Source organism: Rhinolophus sinicus, chromosome 13, assembly GCF_057876585.1.
Source record: "Rhinolophus sinicus isolate RSI-liver-muscle chromosome 13, RSI-T2T, whole genome shotgun sequence".
In the NCBI taxonomy this organism is placed as follows: Eukaryota; Metazoa; Chordata; class Mammalia; order Chiroptera; family Rhinolophidae; genus Rhinolophus; species Rhinolophus sinicus.
In genome coordinates this window covers 24,674,010-24,686,586 of record NC_142513.1, presented here as the reverse complement: position 1 = coordinate 24,686,586, position 12,577 = coordinate 24,674,010, and the positions used below count along the sequence as shown (strand labels likewise).

The 12,577-nt window shown below is 49.5% G+C and overlaps 1 protein-coding gene across 1 annotated transcript in view; it reads right to left on the bottom strand.

Annotated features, from left to right (window-relative positions):
* Positions 1–202: 202 nt before the first annotated feature.
* TGM3 (transglutaminase 3) overlaps positions 203–12,577 on the bottom strand; it is a 40,413-nt gene continuing 28,038 nt past the window's right edge. The window contains exons 9-13 of the mRNA XM_074317763.2: positions 11,944–12,189; positions 7,898–8,206; positions 5,187–5,344; positions 1,233–1,366; positions 203–827 (exon numbers count right to left, since the gene is read on the bottom strand). Coding sequence (XP_074173864.2) covers positions 680–827; positions 1,233–1,366; positions 5,187–5,344; positions 7,898–8,206; positions 11,944–12,189 — 995 coding nt within the window. The 3' untranslated portion in view covers positions 203–679. The remainder of the gene's footprint in view (positions 828–1,232; positions 1,367–5,186; positions 5,345–7,897; positions 8,207–11,943; positions 12,190–12,577) is intronic.

Sequence of the window (12,577 nt, the reverse complement as noted above, 5' to 3'; positions counted from 1 at the left end):
TCAGAAACTTTTCCTAAATTGACTTGAAATGTCTCCCTAGTTTTGCACCTGGAGCCACACACAGCAAGCCCACTCCTTTTGGGCATTGGAATGTGGAGAACAAGTCTTCCCAAGGTCATCCCTTCACAGGAAGGACATGGCCCCAGCCACTCTCTCCTTTTCTACCACCTTAGGTGAAGCAGCAGTCTTGAAGAGCCGATGCTGTGTGATTGCACTCTTTTTAATGTTTATTTTGAAATGGCACGAATGTGAGTGCCATGACAGAAGGTTAACCATCCCCTCCCCTCCACAGTGGCCCGAGGCTGGAACAGGAATGTCCCAACTGCAGGCCTGGGATCAGCAAACAGTCCAGACTGCCTTCTCCCTGGTGTGCATTCAGAGAGTTGCTGGGTCAGGTACCATTTGTCCTGCTGCAATGGTGGGTGGGAGGGCTGAGCGGGGCCTGGGGCTCACAGAGCAGGCAGCCACGGGGAGAAGCAGCCAGGGAATGTGAAAAACTGATCAAGTCTCGGGTCAGGGTGGAGCCAGGCCAGCCTGGGAGTGAGAGAACAGGGTGTGCTGGAGGCTGGAGCTGCTCATCCAGGAAGCCTTAGGGAATGGAGTGGGTTTCCCAGGCTGGACAGGTGAGCCCTGCCTGCTCCGTGGTACCCAAGTTTGTATGTGGGTCACCCGGGGCCCTTCACTCGGCCACATCAATGGACAGCATAGCCTTGATCGCAGGAAACTTGTTGCAGGAGAAATCAGCGAGCAGTTGCTTGGTGCCACTCCGTGTGGGCATGATTTCAAAACGCACCCGGGACCGCTCCTTGGGGCGCAGGGTTGGCACACTGTTGGGGAAGGGCACGAGTCAATATTGATGGTGAGATTCAGGGACCGCAGACTGGATGGGCCTCTGTGGCCTCAAGTCCTGCTCTGGTTGAGACCGGACAAGGTCACTGCTCCTTTAGCTCCCTCTCACTGCCACCCTGAGTCACCAGATCCCTCCAGCCCTGGGACCCCTCAGCAGGTGGAGGTAGGGGTTCCATGATCTCCCAAATATGCTAAGCCCTGAGGACCAGCTCCAAGTTCTGGGGACCTGGACTTCCTGAGAGTTCAAGTTTGGTGAACCCCCAAACCAAGGGCAAATGTGGTTGCCTACATGCAGACTCTCGAGTTCCAAGGCTAGAGAAGCTCTGTGTGCCCGGTGCCCCCCTCCGACCACCCCACATGGGCCCTTGAAGCCTGGGACTCACTCGATCTTGAGGCTGCCCAGTAGCAGGCCGCTCCCCTCCACCATCAGCACGCAGTTCTTCACTGGCTCGTCCAGCGGGTTGGAGAACAGCATCTGCACGTTCACGGGCTTCCGCACCTTGGCCTGATCCAGCAGCTACGGGGGAGAGGGGTTGACAGGGTCAGCACACTTGCTGCTGGCTCACCTGCCATTCGGTGAGAGCTGACAGGGCTGACTGGGTGACTGGGTCATGGGGAAGATGTCACTGAGGACAAAGGAAGGCAGGACTGTCTGTTTCCTCTTCCTAAGTGTCAGCGACATTCATGCAGGGGGTTCCTAGGAAGTTGCTATGATCCCCATGCTACAGACAGGACGCCCTGGCTGAGGGTGAAGGCGGCACACTGTGGTGGCTGAGAGCAGTTTAACTTCCCTGCCGGGTTCACAGTCCCCTTTTCCAACTCACCCTGGGAAGGGCGTCCACTTCTTCCCAGGACAGCCTGGTTCCGCTGTGGGCTACTCTGAGTGTTGGGCAAGGTTTCGTTCTGAACTTAATAACTGTTCTTTCCTTGAACCTCACTCCCTGGTCCCGTTTCTTCCCTTCAAGGCTGGAAGCCCCCTCCCTGAGCTGCTCTCCACAGGACACGGTGTTGGGCCCCCACTTCAATTCAGGTCATTCTCTTCTGATGACACCCTGTCTAGTGATATCCTTCAAACTTGTGGAGCCCAGAGTTTCCTTACATGCTATCTTGTGGCCTGGACAGGGCTCCAACATTGCACTGTCCTTGGTCAGAGGCCAGAGAAGCCTAGCCTTCCAGTCAGAAAAGCAAACCTGGACGATGTGTTTGCTCCCAAAAAGAAAGGCTTGTGGTTCCTGGGTCTCAACTTTGTCTGATAAATGGACTAGTCATGCCTTCCTGCCTTCTTCTCTGGGATAGGAGGGCCCATATGAGATCATGGGTGGGAAGAAAGCGTTTTGGAAATAGAAACTGAAATTGTATGGCTGGTGGATTTCTTTTCTTCTTGTTTTGAAGATCACTACAGGGGGCTGCTTTTTGTGTTTCTTGTTCTTTTTCTTGCCACGAATCCTTACAGCAACCATTTTGCAGTACGAACAGCGTAGTTCAGAAAGATTGACTAGCCAGCGCCTCCCTGGTTTCAGAGCGTTTGCTCTCCTCACTAGTAATGCCTACCAATAATTTGTGCATAACTAAAACATTTTAGAGACCATGGTCTATACCATAATTTCTCCTGTGGAACTCATTTCAGTGTGTGACATAATTCGAAGGGTGAAGCATAATTTCATGCCACTGGGTTACAACAAGGCTACATGAGTGGTGCCATGTTTTTCACATTGATATTCAATTTGAGATTTCCATGTACTTGTTTTTCTTTCTTTATTGCTGTTCACCACCCTGTCCTATTGACCGAAATCTGTACATGCACCCAAAGGCGAGGATAAAGGCCACTAGAAACCAGTGTGTGATTGTCAGTGGTCCCTGGATGAATAAAGGACATCACCCTTTGGCAAAACGTTCAGATTTCATGGTTCAGTTTCTACAGTGTAAGGACCTCACTGCTAAGTGCCAATCAATGCCAGATAAGACAATGGGGTTTTACCCAAATTCGTATTTTTTCATACAGATCACTCTTATAAGATTAAAAATCTGCACCCTGCTCTGAATGAGCTATGCATCAATTCATTCAGTTAGGACAAGGAAGGATGTCTTGATTCTCTGAAGGCCCAAGTAGGGGAGAGAATGCGTTAGGAGGAAATTCACACAAAGAGGTCCACAAGAAGGAATGCCTTTTAACAAGATTCAAGAAGAAAGTTCTCGATGGTATATTTCCAGCCTGTACGCATTCTGATTTCCTTTTACAGACTCTTTAAAGGCAAAGCAGACTTGATATGGAAATCCAAAAGATGTAACACAAAAGTATTGAATAAAAGATAAGGCTATGAGGAGGGTTGAGGATATTGGATAAGAGATTATAATGGGGAGAAACCTAACTTCATTTAAACATGGATCATTTTAACACAGAGTGTTTTCATAACTGAACTGGCTGCTACCCAGCCTCTTTTACCAGCCTCAGGAATGAGAATAAGTACTGGGCTGTCCATCAGGTGTCCAGTGACAGGGCACATTTCTTGGAAATGCCCTGGGAAGCAGGGGAGGCCTTAACACACAGGGAACAACTATGGACTGACAATGAAAACTATGGGTGGCGAAGAATGCCAGCCTGGAGCCAAGCGTCTCTGTTCCAGGGGATAGAGATGTTTTTGTTTTACAAATATTGATTATTTTCTATGATATGGCAGGGGAGACAGTGGCGGCCCCGAGCAGGGTGAGCACCTACTGTCATGGAGTTTCCGTCTGCTGGAGACAGCAACCAAGCAATTGCACAAATAAAGGTATAACTTCAACTAGGACAAATGCCATGAAGCAAGAGGACACAGGCTCAGGAGGTGTTTAACTGGAGACCAGGCTGAATTTTGCGGGGGAGGTGTGGAAGGTCAGGAAAGGCTTCCCTAAAGAAATGACATCCTGCAAGGAAAGTGTTTTATCATCCCCGTTACAGAGTTGGAGCAACTGAGACTCAGAGATTAAGGGACATACTCAGGGTCACTGCTGATAAATGATGGGGCCTGGATACAAGGTTATAGACCCGAAGGCTGAACTACTGCCCCGCTCTGCTTTCGCCTAAACTGCTGTCCAGTCCCTGACTCCCTAGCCCCTGAGAGGGAGGGTCACCCTGCCCATTCTGAAGCACAGGACAGACTAACCAAGACAGTGAAAGGTCTCAATCGCAGGCTAACTGCATGGCTGTAGGAGCCCTGGGTCCTCCTGACCTCTCTCTGAGCTCCCTGTGGCCAGGGTGCAGCTTGGGGAGATAGGACCAGGACAGCCACAATTATCCAGCTCCTCTAGAAATCTGGGGCTCAAGAAGCTGGCAGCATTGTGATGGAACAGAGAAAGGCAATCACTACCTAGACAGGTGGGGAAGATGGTAGCTACCGCAGACGCCTGACCCATGAGGCTAGGCTGTCTGTGGGACACCTCAGGGGAAGACCCCATCTCCTCTGCCTGCCTTGCCTGCCAGCCCCTCACCCTTTAGGTTTGTGTTGTCTGGCTCTGGTGGCCTACACCCTGGGCTGGGGGGCCGGCAGGTCCAGGGGCTGGAGAGGAGGGACAGGCTTACAGTCGGCACAAGTACTCCTGGTCCAGGCACCGAGGAAGGGATAGAGTGGCCCCAGGAGCCTGGGAGCAGAGCCCGAAACCAGAGCAGAGACAGAGGCAGCCTCATTCGCCACCACTACGAAGATGCTGCTGCCGGTATGGACATGCCGGATGTCCGGGGAAGGGCCCTCGGTTGGGAGTCCCAGGGCCTGAGGTCTAGCCCTGGCTCTTGCAGCAACTAGCAGTTCTTTCTCTCTGGGCCTCAGTTTACTCTTGTGTGAAACGGCAGAGTATGGGAGCACGAGACTAGGCTCCTAAGAGCCCACAGTTCTATAACTCTGGGGTCTAGAGAGTGGAGAGATACATGTGAGTTGTGCCCATTTCTGATCTGCTCTACAAATATGTCTGGGGGCTGGGCTGTGACCTCCCTGCAGGCAGAATCCAGCTCCTGGGGCCCTCTGTGATTCTTGAGTCTGGCATGGCCCAGGACACAGCAGATGCTCAGAGCTGAGTGGGTGGGAGAGTGAACAGAAGAGTCCCTCCAGCCACTACTGAGCTGGTACCCCCAGTGGCTCTAGAACTGGAACCAAAGAAGACACAGGGCAATGCTCCTGTTTATCTCACCAGCCAGGGAACAAGGTGTGAGCAGGATCTCTTGGAGGATCCATTTGGCAGAGACTGGACCAGAGCTGAGCCCAGTCCCCTGCCCCTCTCAGCAGGGAAGGACCTTCCTTGTGGTCAGGGAGGGCCATGGCCCACAGGGCTGGCTGGCTAGGGGTCACCCCTCCCCACCCCTTTACCTCCAGGGTCAGTGTGGGGTTGTCCAGGATGACGTCCCTTTCCACCACTACCTCAGCCTCATCGGAGGCCTGGCATATGGCTGTGGTCCGGATCATATTGTCCGCTTTCAGGTACTTCTCATACTGAGCGTAGGTGATCTTCACGGGATGCTGTATTTCTGGAAGAGAAGCCAGGGGAGCAGAGTGAGAGGGAGTGGGGTTGGCTTCTGAAACCTTCTTCAAAGTTGATACCAAGCCAAGTCAGTGAGAGCGGGCCAGGAATATCTGTAGCCCAGGGCTTGACTGAGCCCTCCCTGGGCCAAGCCTTGTGGGAAACACCCCCCTATCCTGTGCAGGCTCTAGAGGAGGGACCAGGGAGAGGCCAGGACTGTAGCTGGCTGGGCAGATTCCCAGGAGGATGGGCTTAGAGGGGCTGAATCTTCCTCCACATCCAGAAAACGTCAGAGGGCAAATTTCCTTCTAAAGGGCAAGGGAAGAATACAAATATTAACTGAGTGCCTAGTGATGATGGCAATAATGATGATAACACAGTAAACACTAGGAAGGGAAGTCAGGGATTGGCAAAATGATCTTCCCACTTCATTTCATAGCCTCGGATTCTAGCAGCAGTGTTTGAGGCACCTCCCCGCCTCGGGCCTCTTCTGCTTCCAAGTCATCTGCACGTATCAGTCAGACACGGCTTTAGAAGAACTTCTGTTTTTCTTTTCTCAAATCACGTCCCTCCTCTTCCATGTCACCTCAAAAATCTTCCGTGGCTCATCACTAAATAAACTTCAGATCCCTCAATCTGGCCCTGCATCACTGAGCCCAACTCACCTCTCCCTTAACTACAATTTTTTACTTATATATATATAGTTACAAGAAGCAGAGTTCAGCATTAGGAATAGAGACAGTGGAAATGTAATGGCTGTGTGCGATGTCAGAGGGACAGTGGATGGGGGGGAGGGGGTTGTCACTGTGTGAGGGGCATAAGTGATAAATGTCTATTACGTTGTTCTGTACACCTGAAACTAATAAAAAAAAAGGAGAAAGAAAAAAGAAAAAAAAAAAGAACCCTCTGCACCTCTCATTGTTCCTTCTCAGGACAGGCACATTGTCACCTCCCTGCTTTGACTCACATTGTTCTCTCAGGTGGAAATGCCTTCCCCAGCTTCTCTCCATTCATCTGGCTCCTCCCCAAGCATTAAGGCTCCCATCTGGTACCGCAGGCCACAGGTACCTCTCCCTCCTCTGGGGTCCAGGGCAGCCCCATCTCTCCACACTATCACGCTCGGTGGCCTGGAGGCACCCCTTTGAGGTAAGGCTGTAAGGAAGAAGCTGCCTCTGCTTTTAGCACTGGAGAAATTTGCCCAGTCTGCCCCAAATGAAGCTATGACAGGCCCTTGCATCACCTGGTCCAGCCCTCTCAGGCAGTGAACACTGAGGCTTCCTTCTGAAAATGGCGGAGGACGTATGAACAGCGTCACCCGGAAAGTAGGTGACAGCATCCGGACCAGTTCACCTGTTTCCTCGCCCCTTCCCATTTCATTCTGCTCCCTCTTGCAGAAGTTTTTTTTTTTTTTTTTTTTTTTTTTTTTTTTTTTTTTTTAACCATTTCTCTCATGTGAATTACTTTTGGCCGACAAAAATAGCTCTTCTCTTGAGCTCTGAAGGTGAACAACAGCCAGGCAGTTGCTTTTGGTATGGGGAAGATTTCTGCTAATATTCTGCCAGAAGTCAGGTTGCTAGGGGACTGCTGCCTTCTGACAGGTAAAATGTGTCTCAGGTTCCTCTGCAGACAGACTTCTTTCAAGATGGGCTGTGTTAATTAATCAGTTTTTATTACTTCTTTCTGTGAAGCAAATCACCACCCCACCCTTGTTAATCTTCTCTGTAAGTCTCAACTTTTCATAACAGCTTGAGGGATTTTGCCAGTGTGGGCACACCTGCATTGTAATCCTTCCAGGGCTCCAACCTTTCCCTGCTCCACCTGCTGCCTTCCCATCTGTACCACCCAAGAGTAAGGAGTAACTGTTCCTCCCAAATTCTCAGACCTCCCATCGCTGTTGTCAGGAAACTCCACTCACTCCTGGACAGCTGTAGGGAACATTAGGTGAGGGTACAAGACCCTGTGGTACATTGCAACACTTCTAGGGTCAAACCTGAAAAGTGATTCATTGTGGGGTGGGGTGGGTGGGCGTGGCATGTGGGGGATGGTGGTGGCAGCAATACGCCCTAGAAAATGGGTGTGGAAGGTGGTACTGGATGTAGCATCAGGAAACCTAGGACCAAGACCCTGGCATTGCCACTTACTAGCTACAACACTTAATCTCTTAGGCAAATCACAATCTCTCCAAGCCTCAGTTTTGGCCTCTGTAAAATGGGGATACTGAAATCTGTCCTTTATAGAAGATCAAATGAGGAAGCACTCCGCACACTGTGGGAAGTGGTATATACCTGTAAGGGATAATGTGGTATGTCTATTAATCACCCAAGGCTCCCTCCTTCCTCACTGAGGGCATAAAAGGATTTGGGTTGGCACCATGCTGACGCATTGTGCACCATGACAGCAACTTCCAAAACTTCAAAATCTAAGGCTTAACCGCAGAGGCCCTGTGCTGTTTGATCCTTAGACGACTGAGTCAGTTCCAATAGGAACTCTCCAACCCCAACAGAATATCAGTGACCTTGGATGCCAGGTGTCTCAACAACCTAGAGGAAAAATGAGTTACCTTCTTCAGGGTCCAGAGATATTGTGATGGAGTCCTTCCACACTTCATGTACAAGCGTGCCATTATAAACGATGGTCCAGGCTGTCATGTTCACTGTCACTGTCTTCATATCACGCGTCAGGTTTTTCACCAAAAGGGCTAGGTTGACTTCTTTGCCCACTGCCAGTATGCCATTGACCTTGAACCTGCCAGAGATGCTGGGCTCCCGTTCCTCATTTGTGATGTCTCCTGCAGATGTTGGGCCAAATGAACTGTTGGGTTTAAGTTTCCCCACAGCTTTTTCAAACACTTTTCTTTCCTGGTTGGAACCTATGTGGGGGGAAAAGAGAGAAGCATCTCAGAGACGCAGTGGCAACCTGGACAGAGGACAGTGTCCTGCCTGGAAAGTGGCCTGGGACTAACACTCGTTCTGCTGCTGCACAGTGATTCTGACCCAAGCAAGTGTCCAAACTCTCCAGGTCGCCATTTCATCCTCTTTAACATTTTCGCTGCGACCTTCGTCTATAGTTGAATGCTATTTCCATGCCGCTGACTGCGGCGTTTGACTTTACCCCATGAGCTCAGTGTTCCAGAAGGGAAGTTTAAGAAGACGGATGTACATTTTTCTATATTTTTGTATTTTTCAAGAATGAATAATGATAGGAAATGTTTATACTTTAAAGTAATCATTTAACAAAATGTAGTACCTTAACTGTATTTACTTAAAAATATAAATACTGTAATTATTTTCTGTGGGTTTTTGACACATTTTGGAGAACAAATTTGAAATCAGTTAATGCAGTGAAAAGGTTAAGGTAAGGCTCTCAGACCAGCCAGTCTATGGTGCCTTTCCAATCAGCTCTAAATTTCCAAGGAGCTGTATGTAAGGAAAGCTTTCTCAGCAACAATATAAAATTACGATTGGGCTTGATATTTTTGCTTAGGTTAATTAGGTTTGATTTCTTTCTTTCTTTTTTTTTTTGAATAAAAGTTTCCTTGTAAGACTTAAAGAACAAACAGATAATTTAAAAATAAACAAAAACCGAGCTAAAAAGGTTAGAATGAGTTCACAGGCAAAATAAATACATAAATAAATAAGGTTATGATTTAGAATTGGCTTCAGTAGAATTTTTTTCAAACCAATTTACCGTGTTATTCTGCTTTGTTTCTAAAGGTGCTTTGAAGAGTTGAAGAGCGTTACTTTTGTCTCTGTCAACTGACAGTAACTTCCCATGGTTGGTACGGTTCCAAGTTATGACTAGTTTAAATTGTCAAGAGAGTTCAGGTTTCAGAAACACAAAGGACTGACTGACTCAGATTGTGGGTCCCGCTGAATGTGATGGTATAAACAGCCTGCGGAGAACAGCCATGATGTATGCTAAAGTTCATGGCTCTTGGGCACTAGGAGCTGAGTGACAAACTCCAAATTTCGGAGCCAGTGTTGAGCTCCCTACCTTGATCTGAAGATAGACCCGCTATCAATGGGGAGGTATTGATCTTCCAGGAACATGGACAGAGGTACACAAGGAATTACCATGTTTATATCTGCAGACCATATTTATGGCTTCCACCTTCCCCAACCAACCTGGAAAATTTTTAAGACTCCAGATGACTTATTGTAAGCACTTTCCCCATACGTTACATGTAAGAACTGGCTGAGATCTCAGAGACTAATTCATCCAAGCCCATCATGCTAGAATTAAGGCCGTAAGCAGGGAAGTGACTGGTCCAAGTGACAAGTCTAATCTGGAGATTAGAAGCAGAGAGGGAGCCAGTCTTCACGACCCCATAGTTCAAGGTTCCTCCCACACTCCCTACCAAAAAGGAGGCAGGCAGCCAGATTACCCGAACTGATAGCTCCTGGTGGGCTGGGTTCCTTTTGGTGCCTTCCCATTCTCTAGCCGAGTTGTAAGTCCACACCCAGGGCTGATGTCTGTGCAGGGAGCAGAACCTTCTGTGCCCAGGACCTCGGAGCAGGTGTGTTTGCACAATGAGACTCAGAGCCTAGATACCTATATAGGTCACCTGCTGGGCTTACTCAAGACTAAGCTTCCTGCTACTGTTTTCTCTCTTGGTGTTACTATTGCACAAATGCTTAGCAACCTATTTTATGAGCTTTTCTTCCCTAGGGCCCTCAGAGACAAACGCATCATTAGGTAAGGAGAACTGGGCAACAACAGGCAGGGTGACGAGCCCTGCTGTCACGCAGGGGCTGGGGCGTTGCCAGGAATCCTGCAGGGATTCTCTCCAACCTGACCCAAACCTGGCCCCTCTTCATTGTTTAGAAGGTTTGGCTGGGACAGCCAGAGCCCCCAAGAAGTAGAATCAAGGCATGACAGTAAGGTAGGGCACCCCCACAGAGTCATATATTCAAGTAAACAGTGCACTTCAAAAGTCAGCTTGCGAGGTCATTATTCCAATGAGGCTGCAGATGTTCAAACTGGAAAAAAATCACCACTAGTTATGAAATCCTCACTCTGTGCCAGGCACTGCACTCAATGCTTTATAAACCCCGGCTCATTTACATCCTACTGAAGACGGGCATCGCTACTGTCATTCTACAGGTGAGGAAACGGGGGATGAGGGATCCTAAGAATCATGCTTGAGGTCGCATAGTTCTAAGTGGTAGGACTGGAGTTCACCTCTTGCCCCGGATGGTTTGTTCTCTGGCCCCTTTGCTTGTTTCCACATCATGACATCTTTGAAAATGCTTGTCTTCTATCTGCCTTCCCCTCTGATCTATGAGCTCCGCAAGGGCAGGGGCCCATCTGTAGTGTTCTCTGTTGCCTCCCCAGAGCTGAGCACAGAGCAGGCGCTGGTGGAGGTCTCAGTCCATGTTTACTGACTGAGAGAAGGGCCATCTGATCCCGACAGTGGGAATAGCTTGCAGAAACAGATGGGGCCAAATTGAGGTCACCAATCTCATTGCCCTAGAGTTGTGCCTGCAAATGTCCACAAATACCACTACCCAGAGGGTCATGCAACTGAACTTGGAGCCAGACCCTACCTCCTGTGCTCAGCGTTTCTCTTTTGTAAAGTGCAGCCAGCACCAACAGCCAGCAGCTGCACAGCTGTAGGGTTTACTTTAGGATGTATTGTGGGCACCTTTCTGAGAGCACTTTTCTTGACCCCTCAGAACCAACTGTGAGGAGCCACTGAAGCAACTATTTCAAAGCATTTTAGAAAGAATGAAACATTGGCTCTCTTAAGGGATGGACTGGCCTGCTAGAGCAAGCATTAATTTACTTTGGGCTATTTCTAAAAATGAACATCCCCTGCAAATGTAGAACTTTTGTCCCAGTGGAGAATCCTCAAAGAGAGAGGCTGCTGACTTTGAAAGCAACTTCCAAAATAGAGCAACAGGAGTCATTTGAGTTAAAGGTAGCCTGCTAGCAACTAGTCTTCCCAGTGACTTTAGGGGGGCCAGCACTCATGCAGATGCTTAAGATTTCAGGGGCATGGGAATTCTCCTCGTGATGTAGTCCCACCTCAATGGTTTCTTGGGAGGCTTCCGAAGTGAACATAGCACAAGCCCATGTCTTTGGAGTCTTTGTCCATTTCTTTGTTCAGAGAATGTTTTCTGTCTGTGTTTCTTGGAGGCTAAGGGAGGGGGTTGACTGAATAATTTCTCCTAAAGGCCTTGGGAGCCTCCCATGGGGACCATGTTTCTCCTTGTGCTATTTAATCATTGTGCTGTCACCCCAGGTATGCAAATGGCAAAAGACCCAGCTGAAGATGAGCTGGAATGACAGCTGCCTGTGCCCTGTGGCAAACTTCCTCTGGCGCCAGTCTGCCCATGACAGTTCTGTCCCCACTGAAAACAGTCTGGGAAGTTGGGTGTTAGGTGCCAGAGAGCAGTCTTACCATTCAGGCAGAACTGGCTGAGCTTGCCCAAGGCCCTGTAGCACGTGAGGGGCAAAAACCACATGTCTGATCCGAGAGTGCAGGGCTCTGATACTCATCCCGTGAGTTTACCCAGCACCAGTGAGTTTACTCTTTCCCACTTTAAAAGCTCTCTTGCCACCATCAATCCCTAAGTGCCACCGCCTCACCAGTGCCTCTCTTACCTTCTGGGTATTTGTATTTCTCGGTGACGTCCATGCGAGAGTAGCTGCCTACCGCCTTGGTGCTGATGTACTTGCCAATGGTGTGAGGGTCCAAGGAATTCTGCTTCTGGTTGCCGCGATGGGAATCATAGATCCAGGTGATACGGTCCGCGTTCACCTCGGCAAATACGAAGGGCATGTCGAAATCCAGGTTCACGTCCCCCTCGCGGATCGCCATCACCGAAGCGGGACCGCACTGGAACACCCCTGCGGGTCAGGGCGCAGAGGTTAGATGCACGCCAAAGCAAGGCCCGTCTGCAGCAGCCCACCCTAGGGCCTGCTCTTCTGGGGGCCGTCCACAGCCACCCAGCTCCCCTGTTTCTATCCTGCCAAGCTCCGTCAGCCCCCACAGTCTGCCCCCCTCATTTGGCACTCAGCACAAACGGTGCTACTGTTATCTTTTGCAATAGTACCCTGGTCTGACTTCATCTCTTCAGAAGACTGGCCCAATCCTACGCGTACATTCTGTGGGTGCATACTAACCCACTGCCCTAGATCTGTTTCTGAAAGAGGAAAGTCTGGCTGTCTCATGCTCAGGGTTGCCTCTTTTCTATCTCTGCAAATCATTCTTCCCAAATCATCGCCTCCCTGTTCC